This window comes from Anas platyrhynchos, chromosome 6, assembly GCF_047663525.1.
Source record: "Anas platyrhynchos isolate ZD024472 breed Pekin duck chromosome 6, IASCAAS_PekinDuck_T2T, whole genome shotgun sequence".
NCBI lineage: Eukaryota > Metazoa > Chordata > Aves > Anseriformes > Anatidae > Anas > Anas platyrhynchos.
This window is the reverse complement of record NC_092592.1, coordinates 22,424,003-22,440,270: the sequence shown is the minus strand read 5'-3', so window position 1 is coordinate 22,440,270 and position 16,268 is coordinate 22,424,003. Positions and strand designations below refer to the sequence as shown.

The window sequence follows — 16,268 nt, the reverse complement described above, 5'->3', positions numbered from 1 at the left end:
TCCCAGCTTTCTCTATTTAAACTGCACAACTAGATGAGCCAGCGAGTGCACGTGTGGGCACACACACATCCAGGAGCATCTAAAATAATTTAAAAGCTTTTATTTTTCATGTATCAGGTGACTGGAAACAGCTTCTCACACTGTTTAAAAAAAGTCAAAATTGAGTGGAGAATGTTCAAGTAGAGACTAATTATTAGTTGCAAGCCCCAACAACCCTCCTTAGAACCCAATGCTGCTCACACATTGCACATGCCAGAACCTTCAGCTCTAACTGTGCAACTCTCAGGCTTCTGTGTCCCACTGCTCCACTAAGTATACATGCCGTAATGTTTACCACCATTTACCTTTCAAAATGACATGATTTCTGCTATCTGAAGGCCTGGCATTTGGGACTGTATGACTGATTTGTTTGGTCTAGGGAAATTTTGCCACACCCTGCCTCAGTTTACTACCATATAAAATGCAGATACCAGTCTTACTACTATATTTCCTGTAGTAAAATCAGGACTTACTTCTCCTCAGGATTTTCCCATAACCTGTATGCTGAGGCAGGTAATTTGTTGACTAATCTTTTGAAAGTAACAGGATGTTCTTCTTGAGCTTCCGGTCCCTCCTGATCATCTCTCGATGGCTCACCCATCTCTGGCTTTATCTCCTTAAAGTAGCTCTCCAGATGGAGAGTTCCTTTAACCATATGATCAAGAAAATTCAAAATCCATATGCAGTTCTTCAGCCATGCTGGGAAAGGTTCTGAGGAGCAGAAAGCTGCATCCAAGAATTCTGCAAACGTCCTTTTCTTCTCAAGGCTCAGAGGGATTTGCCATTCTCTTTGCGTCCAGAAACAACCAAGTGACCCAAGATCCTCTGCCATCTTTTCAAAGAGGCTGTTCCTCTGAAAGAAGTCACTGTTAACAGGGTCCAGGTGCAGGGCTGCTGTTATCCCCTGAAGTGTGTAGAAAACAAGCTCCATTATGCGATTCTGTCCAACTGCTGCCCATAGCCCAGATGGAGGGTCCTGCAAGGCACCTTCCATGTCTGAGAGAAGAGACAGGAGTCCATTGAATCCGCTGCAAGTTCTGAAAGCTGAATGACTTTTGGGACTCTCCAATATTCTCAGGAGTGACTATAAACATTGTGAAGAAAGGAAACAAAAGAAACACTTAAAAGAAAGGGCAAAAAATAAGAATATTTTTAAATTGCAAATTTTTTGCAAAATTCTTTCACTGAAATTTCAGTCAGAATAGAAAAAAAATGTTGGTCAAAGGTAAGGTCACCACCGCACATCTTTTCTCCACCCCCCTTCTCCCATGTACCCACAGAGTCAAACATCCTAGATTCATACACACCCTCAGGAGAAAACCCACAGTCAGTCTGACAGGTGAGAAATGGTGTTAACAGGAATAAAGTAAAGAAAAAAATCCTGCATTACATAGCTTAGCTAGTTTGGTCAGAGATACTGTTTCAGACCTTTGGCTAATCTCTTCTCAGACACTTTCAAGAAAGCTTAAGATGAAAAAAAAAATGACAAAGCATAGCCCAAAGAATACAGCAAGTAGTAGGCTCTCCTCTTTAAGAAAAGCAACAATTCCCATTCTCAGTAGGGTTATTTTTATAGTTTGCACAACACTTTAGAAGAAAAACAACCATGAAGAGTCAAATCCAAAGACAACAATGTTCTTAGGTTTCTCTAACTTACGTGGGCTTAAAGCAGGCTGTAAGTGAATGCCACTTGATAATATTACACGGGTATAAAACCTAACCTATTCCACTTGTAAATTTGAAATAGTACGGGCTTGCCATTGCAAAACAAATCTAGCAAAGATGTTAAGAATTATAACAGTGGAAGTAAAGTCAGTTGGGAAAAGAAAAAAAAAAAAAAAGATTGTGAGGAAGCAGTCTAGTGTATTTGAATGCAATCCATCCCAGGTTCAGGGGATAATCAACAATCTGTTTTGTAAAGATGATGCTCTTTCAGGCACTGGTGGCCTTCCAAATTTGAATCTGTATCTTTCCACACTGCTGAAGAGGAACAGTTCTAACAAGTGAATCTCCCAGTAACAGGATCTAGGACCGTGAGAAAAGGTTGCCAGAACTAGAGGGGGAAGAGAAACGCCTTTACTGCCATTCAATTTTGTATGATAATGCATCAAACCAGGCAGAGACTTCTGAACAGGGAGTAAATTTAATAACTCAAGAGTTGAAGTTATCAGGATGGCTTTAACACATTTCAGAGAAGGTCAACAGTAACCACATTTCCTCCAGCGCTAACTCAGTTAGAATTTAATCGCCTATGAGTTAGTATTCCTCTGTCTTGAATCTATAAAACTGATGTCTGCTGGAAACCCCCTAACTCAGTTAACGTTAACAGAATTTATTTCACATTCCATTATTTGTTATTCCTCATAATTGTCCACGTGCCACCCTGGAATACGGCAGTGCTAATTACATTTGGGCTCAGGCTTTAACAGCTAAATATATATTAGCAAATCAATCTGAATTTGTGTATAACACAATCACAGTCCCAATGGATGCAGATAATAAATTCATTTGCTTACATTATGTTTTAATACAGTTATCATTTGTCAGAATTAGACACCAAAGCTGCATTTATTTTCATATTAGTTTGGACACTGCACTCAAATTCTCTACAAACATTGTTAAACTTTACTGTTTCAAATCAAAGCTATAAAAAGTGACAAAATTTAAAGTAACATGGTTATTTTATCACAAAAAGAGCTGCTATATTGTGCTAAAAGATGAATTCTGTTCACACCTGGTAGAGAAGGCAGAATGAAACTTTAAATTAATTCTTACAACACTGCTGCTTTTCAGTTTGATGCTTATGACCTAAACCAGAATAAAGCACACTGATTCTTTCCCCTGCTTCAGTTGCCTATGGATCAGACTCTCCATAAACATCCATAAGAATCCCCCTTACCATGAACTCACCTCTGTTTTTCCCCTAACACTGGTGTATGTAAGAGATTACCAAATTCAGGACAGCAAAGCTACAACCTTGGGAACATAGAATCAAGCTATTCCATCTCATGCCTACCCTGCCCCCCCTCCAATCTTACTCTTTTACGTCTTCCCACATCCTCCCTCCACGTCTCCATTTTTATTCACATTTGTTCGCCCTTTCTCTGTCACATTACATATAACTGCACATACAACCGTGCCTTAATATTTGCCACCTCCATTTCTCTGTCATGTGTTACTGTTTAAGTTCATGGTATTTCAGTCTGGTACTAAAGGAAGGTGCTGACCACACAGATGGCCCCCACTAAAAGTCAAAGCACTTGATCTACCAGAATCAAAAACTGGTCCGTAGTTCCTTCCTCTTCAGTACTTACCTTCCTGGAAAAACACAGTGCTGGGGAAAGATCTAGAGCAATTTGCCACAAGCCAAGCAGTTTCCAAGAAAACAACAACCAACTTGGAATCCATGTTAATTACCTTCAGCAGATCTAGTTTCAGATTTAGTTCCCCTTGAGTAGAAGAACAGAGGGCTCCAATAACAATGCTCATATATTCTTCGTAGTTGATGACTGATAGCTGCTCCAAGATGCTAAGAGTAGCACTCCTGTAGCACTCATCATCCAAAAATATCTTTATGTATGGCACCATTCCATAGTCCTTTAAAACAACTGGGGAAAAATACAGTATCATTTGTTACTTAAAGTATCTTGTTTGTAGTTTTTAGAAGCAGGTTTTCAGTGTTGGTGTGTAGTGCCAAATTTCTACAAATACAGCATAAGAGGCAAGAAAGAAAAGATTGTTAAGCTAATGGACACAAACTGAAGAGGACGAGAGGGGATAAAATCACAGGATGATCACAGTCTCTAAGCATCAGAGATGATAGTTTCCCAATTCGATAATGCATGAAAAAGTGCTGAAAAATTAGTTTTCAGCTTAAACATTCCTTTAGTTTATGAAGGAGACTTGTTTGGGGCAGTTTGTGATGATACATTTGCATTATGCAAGATGCTGCAAATGATGACTCTAGAATTCAAGACTGAATTAAATGAGCAGATAGCAGTACTCAGAAGATCCTTTTTACTCCTGTATTATTATGTTTTACTGTTCCACAAGACTCCCCACACAAACCTCTCTCTTAATTGTGCCAATACTGAATGTACGAGTGCGACCCATCATGTGTCTGATCGCGTCAAGATTTCACATAATAGACACCATGGAAGAAAACATGGATGAACAAACAATACATAAAACTCTCACACACAATTTTGTTTTCCATGAGTAAAGTTTACATCTTCTGTCTAAATGTTTTAGGGTCATCCACATGATGAGGGAAGTGCGCAACTACCAGGGTAAGTCTCATTGTGGAGAATGTGGATATCTTTACCATATTTCTGGTGTAACACTGTCATCCCTACACTTCTCACTGAAGCACAAAAGCTAGAAAGTTTGCTGGTGCACCTGAAGAGGCATCATGGCCATTTATCACCAAAGCAATGCGGTCATGTCATTTCTTACCAGTGTTCCTTACAGACCCCAGAGTAAGTGCAGCCACCATCTTCAGCATGACAGCATTTAATTCCTTCTCAGTGCCTTCTTCTGGAGCAGGCAGTTGGGTTCCAGCTGTCAGTGTATTAGAAGTAGTAATAAAATTTATACAAGATGTGGTTAACTGTAGTTAGATTATCTTAAACTAAAAAAATAAAACCAATTCTCCAGCAAATTGTAGTTCAATTAAATATTATTTGCAGACTACTTGAGCTCTAAAGTGAGCAGCAAAAGACATCCAGGGCACTGTCTAGCAATCAGGGTTTAGTCTGGAATTGGGAAACACAGATTTGACTCTAGGCTCTGCATCCCAAACTCTTGCATAACTATAGACAATACTAGTAATAGTTATGTTTCTACTTCCCACTTATATAGCTGACATAAAGTGACCTGTTCAGTAATACCTAGCAGGAGCACACACAAATAAAAGAACATTACAGCTTCTGAGCTGTGAAGTGGAAAAATAGACCAACAGATAGTACATAGATAGCTAAACTAAAAGTACAAAGCAGAAAATGTCTGCATGTTTAAAGGCAAACTTTTCCAGAATCAGACAGTGTAAGATAGGGGGTTGGTTTTGTTTTAAGCTCTAAAGGCCCTGAAGTTTGCAGATCATTTCTAGAAACCAAGAGAGGGAATCAGTGATCCCTTTACACATTGTGTTCCCACTTGCCCCTCTTCATCTTTTCATCTGAAGTTACAAATTACCTAGCTATTCAGTCACTCATTCTGTACAATTTTCATCACTAAGTGATCTAAGGCAGTAAAATACACCAGCCAGCTGATAAATGGAAGATACATACAACCGTTCTTGGCAACTTATCTTGACACTCTTTAAATACTGTCATACAAAATTCTAACTCTCTGATATCAAGGACTCAAAGCTGAGTTTCCTTGCAGGTAATGGGCATCCACACACTGGAACTTCTGTTGCAATTCATATTCTGTTTGTTGCTTGGAATAAACATATATAAATTATTCAATTGTGTTTGCTACTCCAGAAGTTATACCTAGTACTTTGGGTCCCTTCTCAGTTAGATGACTATTATTATGAAATTTAAAGGCATTTCCTAATTCATACAGCACAGGCATTTTTAACATGATTTAAAATATTTTTAAAAAAGCTTTTAAATATGTGAGCCTTTACCGTAAGTCAGCTGTACCCTACAGTTACTACACATGGACCATTACCTTCCTGTCATATAACTATATAAGCGTCTGATATAGATATCTCCTGTATCACTAGAATGGATAGTAGTGAGTATTGTACAGCCAAAATTTGAGAAACCTCCTTCCATAATGAGTCCTCAGGACTAAGTGCTGTTTTCATACAAACTAAGTTCTGTGGGAAGCTTTCTTCCTCTACTATCAAGCTGTCATCTCAGAGAATCCCAAATCAAGACCAGTTTAGAAATATGGGATGAATGGTACCCTTCCAGAGTAATAGACTGTACATCAGTGAAGAACAGTACATGAGCTGTTTAGGATAGTTATAGTTTCATTCTGTTCACTAAGAATTCAGAGAGGACCTGGCTTAGTATGACAGAAACATCTCAAATTTAAAGTTAGGCCAGCTGGCTTCCAGACAGAAATCTAGCTACTCAGTATATTTTTTAATTGATTGTAGAAAGAGATGTATTCTTTCCTATCGATATGCCTGCCTCGGAGTCATCACAAATGACAGTTGTACCTGACTTCCTCAGGATCTTGGCTTGCTTCCTCAAAAGTGCCAACAGTAGGCCTAACAACCCTGAGTCCCGGAATATGTCGCTAAATAGTGGATCCTTCTTGGTCATACTGAGAAGACACTGGAGAGCTGTTAAAGTGCAGATTGGCACTACATTTTCCTTTATCAAATACTGAACCTTCTTCAAAATTTCATGGGGGATGTAGGACAGGTCTAGCACTATTGACTCCACCAGTCTGAAAAATTGGACCTGGACTGGGTGTGGTTTGAAATGGATTATGTCAGTAAACTTGTTGATAGGTTGTAGTGTCCATTCCAGAAGAAAGAAGTTCACCATGTTCCAGGCCCATATGGTACCAATTGCTCCTAAGATTCTTCCACAAAGGTGCTGATCATTGCTTTTCTGAAAAATAGACTGCAACACCTGAAAAGCTTGGAGATTTTTCACTGTCATTCCTGCAAGAGAAACAGGTGAGATAGCCCTTTGTTTTTTAATCCTTTTAAATCATAAATATGATTAAATGATTATTTATATCATTATGATTAATATGATGATTTTATCTGAAAGAACTTTAACTATTAATATTCAGTCACATCTGAGACCAGAAACAGGAATCACAGATACAAAGAATGTGTCTGGGAGCCACATCCTCAACCTACAACCAGACCATACAACTGATATGGTCAGTTCATTTTGATGGAGGTAACACTCAGGTTTATACAACTTCAAGCATTTCCTCCCTCTTAAGAGGCATGCTGAACAGATCCTCCCCCCCCCCCCTTTTTTTTTTTAATGATCCACCTACATATCAACACGTATATACTGTACCAGAAGACCGTGTCCGTTCAAAATCAAAGTGTGGTAATTGCGGGTGTACAATATTGCCAGAAACTTTCAGTTCAGTTTTTCCACAGGTTGTAAGGCAAGTCAGCATGTCCAGAATCTCATTCAGATAGGGGTCTCCTTCATTTTGCTGCAACCCCTCACATCTAGCAACAAAAGTTGGGACAGTCATGTGTTCATGCCTTAGTAATGTAAACTTTTTGGACACAGCAGCACGTACTGAATCAAACATGAACATACCATGTCTGTCCTAGGTAATGAAATAGTTTGAGCTGTCACCCAAGACGTGTAATAGTTTAGACCTAAGACAGCAACTGTCAAAGGGCAGAGACATCTGCTTGTCATGTCATTCTATTCTATACCGCATAGAGAGGATTAAATCTTAATGAAAACTGCAGTATCTGGGCATGAGTTAGTGGCAGAGCAATAGATACGAGAAGTTAGGAAAGTCTCTCAGAAAGAAAACAATGTTTTATAAGCAAGGAGAAGAATGGTGAGGGAAAATGCTAGCGTTCGATTTTAGCAGGGAAGAATGTAACCTGGTGGGGAAGAATATTCTGTAAACAGAATTTTCTTTATCTGAAGAACAAATTCCATGCATCAGAAAATAAGAAATCTGGCAAAGAAAAAGTTCAGTGAAAGTTCTCTGCCTACCCTTTGCTGCCAGTATTTGCTGGGAAGAGACAAAAAAATGAAGCCCTGAGTATCTGTATACTATTTCTGTCTCCCCAGCATGGTTTTATCAGTTAAAAAAGAGTGAGACAGTCATAGCCCTTGCTGATAAAGATCATATGTTTCTTCCCTTATGTGGATAGATTTTCTTCAGAAATAGCCATCTTTCAACACAACTTATTTAGAAGAGAAAGCTAGACACTCCATGGTAACTAAAGAAAACACTGCCAGAAAAAAAGAGACAAAGCTTCTTCCAACGGAAGGTCAGTAATTTTTTGCCCTGCAAAAAAACATCAGAAATAACGTCCACCTAGTTTGGATCCATGAACACTCTACATTCAAATTACAAATACATCCTAAACCTGATGTTCTGGTCAGGGACCAAAGTTCTTTCGAGTGTTGGAGAAAACGTACAAGATTAGGCAAAGCCATAATGGAAAAAACAATGTATTGAGACGATCTGGAAGTGCTCTCTTCATACAGTATTAAAGAAAAAAAGGAAAAAAAACTAAGCACTTCTGGGGAAACAGTATAACATTCTGTTCTGACGTAGCAAACTCACAGCTTGTTTAGGCAGTAAGAATAACAAGAAGACTAAAAGATTCTGCTCTGTACTTTTGATTAGGATGACTAGTTTGAATTTAATCTGATACTTTCAAATTCATCTCAGTTCAGAAGAACTTAATCTTTTTAGATATAAAATTGTGTGAATTTTTGTCTTCTGCACTGCAAGGAGATCTGCTTTCACTCCCTAGCTGAGTGTATTTCTGGATTAAGAGTTCACCTCTTCACCTAAAACAAGGTTGGATTAGATGATCTTAGAGGTCTTTTCCAACCAGAACGGTTCTAAGATTCTCAGCCTCCCAGATCCCTTCTAATCCTAATAACTGATGAAAAACCCTTGCCTTCTGTTCGGTAAGTCCCTACCCACCTGTAAACTAACTTCTCCTACAGTTAATTTCTGTTATGGTTTCAGGAGGAGAAGTTATGAACTGCTTCCCCTCCCAAAATAGCAATGAAAGACTCAATGTCAGAGACTATTACTGGCTTTGCATCCACACAGTATTACTTATATGACTAACATTTTAAAGCAGATCAACACGCCTTGTGAAAATGAAGTTTTACCATCCTCTAGAAATAAACAAAAAACTTCTACACTTACCTGAGAAGAACTTTTAGCAGGAGTTGGTAGCCATCATTATTTTCAAACTCTGTTAATAAAACTGATGATATGGGATAGGAATCTTTCACAAAGCACAACATGATACTAACAGCTTCACACACATCACAAGCAGGTAGTGTATCAGCCAGTTTAAAGAGATTCTGAATAGCTATTTTAATGCAGTCCACAGCTGTAGGGAAAACAAAACAAAACAAACAAACAAACAAAAAAACACACAGGTATTTAAGAACTGAGAGTCAAACAAGTTTGAAGTTACTGACAAAAATGGAACAAATTTTTAATGTTAGACAAATAGTCTAGAAAGAAATGAGAATATAACTCACAACCAATCATGATATCATCCAAAAAAAAGATAATGCTCCTCTGGCAGTGCCGTCAACCTTCTATTTCGAATGTTGACGAGCCTCACATTACTGAAAAAAAAGTTTTATGCTTGTCTACAAGAGTGTGATCAGCTGGAATGGACCCTTGCCAGTAATTTTTTGTGTGTGTGGAGAAATCCTCAGTTTCTAGATGTCTATCATCACTAAATAAAGCTCCTGTCTGGACAGTTAAGAGCCCATTGTTTTCAGTTGACTGAGTATCAGCTACTGTAGAGATAAAAACCTATCCCAGAGAAAATTTTCTTGACAATTAATTCACAGGACAGCCACAAGGAAAGAGAAGCCAAATTACTAAACCAAACCTTGTAGGTATAGGATGCTGTTTCTGGTCTGAGCTTTTGAAATTGTTCGCAGCACACAGCCTGTGGGTACTTTCCACGAATGGTTACACTGGTCCCAGAGGGAAGCAGTTGCTATAATTAATGACTGAAGCTTATCAGCTGCCAGAAGTTCCTCTACACCTTGTTCCTCTCTATACATGTTAAGCATAATCTGAAAAGAAAACAAACATCAGCTACAGTAAACAACTCAACAAATACCTGGGAGACAGAGGCCAGCATTAACCCAACATGACCACAGATGTACTCATCCACTGAAAACCAAAGCAGCACAAAACTCTGGGTGGGGTCACTGCAGAGCTTATAGGGGGACCACAGTACTGTAGTATCAAAGCCCTCCTAAACTTGTAAACACAGGAACTAAGAAATGAAAACTGGATACAGTGAGCCAGGTCAAACTGAAAAAAAATAAACAAATCTAAATCAGTGGTTTTTCTATCCATCATCAATTTTTGAGCAGTTAAATGGGGGAGAAAAAAAAAATCAGTTTAGCTACTGATGCCAGAAAATAACATGCAGTGAAATTAACAAGTGTAACTTCCACTAGGATATTTTTTTAAATTTTTGATTTTTGAATATAAGTATGCTGTTTCACTTAACAAAATAAGAGATAACTGCATCATCTAGATTGTTTTGTAAGGCTTCTGATACTTGTTCAGTGATTTTTCAGTCCTAATTTATTCATTTATTTGGACATTTGAATAACCACCAGTTCCATTCTGAAGCCTGAATGAATGTGAGCACTCAGGGCAAAGAAACTGCCAGAGGGGCAACTCACCTTAACAAGCATCTCCTGAGTTTGAGTCTCGTTCTCACTTGTCTCTCCATCATCACTGGTTTTCTTCAGAGGAAAAGTAAAGAAAAGGTACAGGCACTGCATCAGAGCAGCTGGAAGGCCAGATCCAATGATGTTCCTCAAAGTTCTCTAAGTAAGAAAAAACAAAATTAGCCCCTCCAGAAGCTGACTGCACTTTCCTTATGTTTCTAAACACCAAGCATAGTCTTAACAGGTGAACCAGCTACCTAAGTATTTTATTCTTAGGAGTGCTCAAGGGCACACTAGCATGGCAATCAGATCATGGCTCTAGAGACCCTCTTGGGAGAAGCAAACACACTGACCGTGCATTGTCACAGCTGTTCCCACGAATTCCCACCCCAGATCAAATACAGCTTTGACAGATGCTTACTGTGTCCTACATAAGCAGACCTACAGCTGATAAAGCATATAACCTGCAAACTAACTAGCAGCTACAATAGTAGTAAATCCAGGGGCAGACAGTACCTCTTTTATCATTAATTCACAGGACAACACAGAAGCCTGGTATGTTAAAAGCATAAGTTCTTCATTCCATCCTTGACCCTAGCATAGCAGCAACTTAGCTATAATTCCTTTTCTTTTACAACTCATTCAGTAAGTGCACAAACACTTCTAATTATAGCTTTTATAAATAGACACACTGCTTCTTCACAATGTTTCTCAGCACTTAGTTTCCTTCTATCTCTGCTAATGACTCTTTGCAACTTAAAGAAGTGGCATCCCAGGGTGCCCATTTGGCATGCAATAATCAAGTTCAAAATTAGCAAACTAAAAAGAAGAGTGGGGTTTGTGATACAAAGTTTTTTTGTGAGTCTGTACTAGAAAAAATAGAAACATTTCTGAAAAGCACAAACCTCAACAAGAAACTTCACACTGTGACTAACTATATAAAATTTTATACACCTCCTTTCTGTGACACAGATCATGCCTACCAGCAGCAAACAGTAAGATTTTGTTTTCATTTATCTAAATAAGGAGACAAACTGCTCAGTTCAATGCCAGGGATAAATGCACCCTCACACATCACCAGCAGGCGGTACTGCTGGTGCCAGTCTGCATTGAGGATGGGCATACAGATAGACTCTGAAATGCTTTGAAGTGCTGCAAAATGAGAATGCAACCACTGCAGTATCAGCAGACAGATCCTTACCAGTCATCTCCTTGATATGTAAGCTGGAGTGACAAAGAAAGGCTGAAGAGCAGCAATAGACAATGGAGAAAAATCAGACAAATACTAAAAAAACAGCTGTCTGATTACCAAAACAAAAGGGTATCTGAAAGCACAGAACACTTACTTCCCTATTTTAGAAAAGCCTGGACTGTAAACCTGCTAGCATGTTCTCTCTCTGACTATACCCTGGACATGCTGATGCATAAAGCACTGGGTACAAAACAAACATTTTAAGTCCTAGATGTTCCACTGTTGGGGTGGTTACCAAGTCTCTCAGAACTAAAAAATAAAAATAAAAATAAAATTAAAGCAAAACAAACCCTTTGTAATTATTTCTCTTACCACATCAGTCTGTGAGAGTAGATACACTGATTTCAGGAGCAAAAAGCCATCTTCTACTTCCCCTTTCTGTTGCAGCAATTGCTCCAAAGCCAGCCGAGCTTCCTCTGTTACCACAAAACATTAAACTTCAATTCCTTAATGAAAGGTGAAAACATTGCATTGATCCTTTCTTAACAGATCTGACGCATTTTACAAAATTACACTAGCAAAAACTCAGAGGTGAATGGAAAAACATGAAAGGATTTTGATCCAACAACAGGCTCAGGCCAGTTCATGTAAACTACTTTTCATAAACTGACAAGCTGCACTGGGAATATCGTCTCAGTTCATGAAGTTTGCCAACTGACCAGTGCAAAGAGTGTACAAAAGGCACCAGGAAAGCCAAATGGGACTGGCCTACATTTCCCATTAAAGAAAGCTCTTCAGAATATTAAGTGTAGCCTACTCTTTTACTGCATAGCTGCAGTGCTATACATTTCTACCTACAAGCTCCAAAATAAAGTTTGGTGTGGCATACAAGTCCAGATCTTCAGCACAGTCACACCTAATAGGTGTGGGCTAGCGCTGGTAGAAGATCCGGCATGCTACATGTATGCTCAATATTTTCTATTCTCTTTATTTCCCTCATGCAAAGTGTGTAACATAGCATAGAGGACAGCTGAATAACAGCAAATGCCCAGTAGAAATGCTATGGGATCGTTACCTGCAGGCTTGCCATTGAGATTCTTCTTAATCTCCTTGGTCAGAAGCTTGGAAATTTCACTGGCTAACAGCTGAATGTTGGGGAATACAATTACTCCAGCAGACTGTTCCCAGGCCTGAAATCCAAGTGTGAAAAACTGTTTAAAAGTTTCTGATACAGCATGTGTTTGGTGGATTTAGAAGTAGTAATAAATATACATAAACCTAAAGTTAACATTTCCCTTCAAAAGTCCCTCCCCAGACAGTGTTGTCTGGCAAATGCTGTTTAATGGACTAGCAGAAGTCTGACCCTACAGATACAGAAGTCAACCTGGAACAGGCAACATTTGACTCATGTAATGCACCTGGCCAGACAGCATTTACATTATTTTCTCCAATGGATATAATCAAAACAGCTTAGATGTCTGTCACTGCCTCTGTGCCAATATTTGTAACAAAATGCATGCTAGCCCATTTTAAAATAATACAGCAGTCTGTACCTTAAAGAGATTAGTGTTAGAGTTGCCCAAAAATTTAAGTAAAAGAATATCTTTCTCCAAAAATTGTTTTCCCAAAACTAAAGACAGTCATAAGCAAAAAGATAAAAAATATTTTTCAGAAATAAAAACAAAATAAAAATTGCATTTTCTCTGTTCAGTAAGTCATTGCACAGTCTCAGCTACTTAGAAACTGAAATGAGGTTGGAACTGCAGCTCTCATGGAGCACTGCAACAGATCTGTCACACAGAAACCATGATAATAAGCAACTACTGCATGCAGGCAGCAGTATACTGGCAAGATTTACCTGAAACTGAAATGTTTCTTTAAGGTCAAAAAATTTAGAAAAATCACAGAACAACAACAACAACAACAAAAATAAAATCCATCACTTCTTTTATGTTTTGCTTTTTTAGTGCATGTATAAAGTTTCTGCCTTACAATTCTATGGCTATGACCTTGCAACTTCACAAGCCAGTTATATCATGAGTATAGCTCAATTCTGTTATAGGAAAAGATGTTCTTCTGAGATGTTGAAGATTTTGACAGTAAACATTTACCAGCCCAGGATTTCTAAATAATCCCCACCCTACACCATAATAAAGCTCTCCTAAGCAGCCAGGTATTGCCCTAAACATTTAGCTAGCCAAGAGAAGCAAATTTATAAACTAGTTTATAAATTACTTGTTCAAGTACAGAAGAACAATTCAATGCAAAACTGACAACAAGAACAGTAGCAAGACTTGATGGTTCCCTGCTCCAAGTCTGACAAACTTTCCTTTTCTCAAATATATCCTATTCATTTTAAAATACATTCATTTTAAATCAACCAACAATATTAATTAATCAAAGGGTCAGCGCAATGCTACTGTCATTGTGTAAAAGCTCAGTAAGCTTGTGTCATTACAGAGAAGGCCACTCATGTTCCAATTTAATTTCCTGGGTGATCATCCTGTGGGAGTCAGACACTAACCTCTAGAAAATGCTCTCCTCTAAAAACAGGCCCAATCAGTTCCATATTGGTCTTTGAGCCTATAAAGATCTGTATCTGGAAGAAGCTCAACCTGACTCCATCCCAGAATGCCTGCCTTCTGGGGAAACTCAAATAATGCGGTGTCAATCTAATCTGTTCTTCCTCTTAAGCTTGGCTGTTTCTAGATGTTTAAGATTCTGCCACAAGTTCCTTGTCTGCTGTTACCATCTGTCCTTCCTACTCAGGGGCAGGGGGAACAGGCAGCAACACACTGAAACTCCCAACTGTTTTACACAGAGCACTACATTAGAATTGCCTATGCTGAGTAACAGACTGCTTCAGTGTTAAGGGGGATGACACTTCCCTCTGAGGTTTGAGCAATGCTTTATGGAGAGATGCTAGCTCAAAAGCCATCTATTGAATAGAACATTCTGATGCTTTCTGAGGAACCAAGAGGCACCAGATGTCACATTAAAATCACTCCCAGCCTATGCCTAGATCACAAACTGATAGCTAACATTTTCCTCCTACACTTTTTCCTTCTGCATCAAGGAGTGTCAGGGAGCAATGAGCCCCCGCATCTCAACTGGCTCCTGACTAGGGCCCTCTTTCCAGCCGGCCCAGCAAGAGCCAAAGCTCTCAGATGGAGACAGAGATGCATTGGCACCTGCATGATCCAACAAGGAAAGAAAGACAAATGAAAATCCTCAAGGGAGAAGGAGGACTTGCACAATCCCCTGTTAAATACAAGGAAGCAGGGTAGTTGATACAACTAAGGACTTTACAGCAAATACAATTTGAACAAAGATGCGTTTGCCCAGGCCACACCAGGGGCTTCACACAAAGCAGGAAGCTCTTACGTGAAGGTAGTAAATTTGTATGGGGAAAGACATGATGACTCAAAGGTAATGGACCAGATTTTCAACAATGTACTCCTAAATCAATGATGCAAGGACAAAATGCTCTAGCCATACATCTGAACTTAAAAGACTACAAAACAGCACAAAGCTCTGCTGTTAAAAAACTTGAGAAAAGGGAAGGCAAAAATCCCTCTCATAAAGCACAAAAGCAAGCATTAAGCTGCACATCCGTTTTGAATATAATCTGTAGCCATGGTATCCTTTAGGAATTCAAAATCATTACTGCATTTCAAGAAATCATTTCTTACAACCCTAAAACATGTGAAGTTCAGCCCTGCAGAAGGGAAGCACAGATGGATTTTTGTATGCACAAAATTGCCAGTGCCTTGGCAACATTTAGCCTGCCTCCTGAGAAATTGCTGTCCTGACTCACAGGTACTGAAGTTTATTTCTCAAGTGTCACAAGTGTGTTGTGCCTTGGACCAGGGCAAGCTTGCACTCAGATATAGCAAGGCCTTTGCCATAGGTTTTGCCAGACCCTACCTGCAACTTGAACTGCACTTGATTTGTTTGCATCACACTGACACCAAAGGGTTACCTGCTTCAGTACTGTTAACTGGCACCAGCATCTACAGCAGTTTTGAAACCCTGTGTCCTGCAGGGAAAGTTCTGTTTAAGCTTCACAGGTTCATGCTTCATCGTGCTGAGTGAAATGCTTTGACTATCTGGAAGTTATTTCTTTACTGTTATGGACACCAAAGATTTCACAGAACTGAGTGCAGTGAGTTCCTCACTCACATATTTCAATACATTCCTTGTACTACAGGGTCCCTTTTTGTGTCCCATAATGCTTCCACATAGAGTGACCATGTCCAACAATATTTTTTCTCACCTACTTACTACCTTTTCAGAAAACTGTCTCAGATAGGTAGGGAATTGATGGGTCTGAGTTTGGTCATCCATGAACCAAAAACTCACAAGTACAGACAGATAAAATATGCCATAATTAAAATATGGTTTCGCACACACACACAAAAAATAATAATAATAATCTTTCTGAAAGATTTACATAGCGGGTGTGTAAAAACTCAGATTCTACACCCAGAAATACCCTAGGTAATTAAGGAGAAAGACAATCCTACTGTACTATATGGTGAGAAAACATTTAAGTATAGGCCAGGTTTTCTGCATCTCTCAGGATTATGCTCTGCCATTCTGCCACTGTACGATCCACTCAAACAGCTCCCTATATTTTTCATGCACTCAAACAAAATCAACCCTCAAGACTCCCATTC

The 16,268-nt window shown here is 39.0% G+C and overlaps 1 protein-coding gene across 7 annotated transcripts in view; it reads right to left on the bottom strand.

The window, feature by feature from the left end:
* The window catches only part of WDFY4 (WDFY family member 4), a 175,037-nt gene that overhangs the window by 106,700 nt on the left and 52,069 nt on the right, over nt 1-16,268 (bottom strand). For 6 of the 7 annotated variants that reach the window (XR_005266603.2, XR_005266604.2, XM_072039558.1 and 3 more), the window contains 10 exons: nt 12,665-12,779; nt 11,962-12,065; nt 10,410-10,556; nt 9,596-9,785; nt 8,890-9,079; nt 7,041-7,201; nt 6,215-6,667; nt 4,495-4,599; nt 3,457-3,647; nt 513-1,123 (listed from right to left, as the gene is read on the bottom strand). Coding sequence is in view for 5 of the 7 variants with exons in the window: in XM_072039558.1 (XP_071895659.1) it covers nt 513-1,123; nt 3,457-3,647; nt 4,495-4,599; nt 6,215-6,667; nt 7,041-7,201; nt 8,890-9,079; nt 9,596-9,785; nt 10,410-10,556; nt 11,962-12,065; nt 12,665-12,779 (2,267 nt within the window). In the remaining 2 variants the exon portion in view is untranslated. Of the gene's footprint in view, nt 1-512; nt 1,124-3,456; nt 3,648-4,494; nt 4,600-6,214; nt 6,668-7,040; nt 7,202-8,889; nt 9,080-9,595; nt 9,786-10,409; nt 10,557-11,961; nt 12,096-12,664; nt 12,780-16,268 lie in introns of those variants that run through there. The other variant, XM_013102123.3, reaches the window with a different exon arrangement.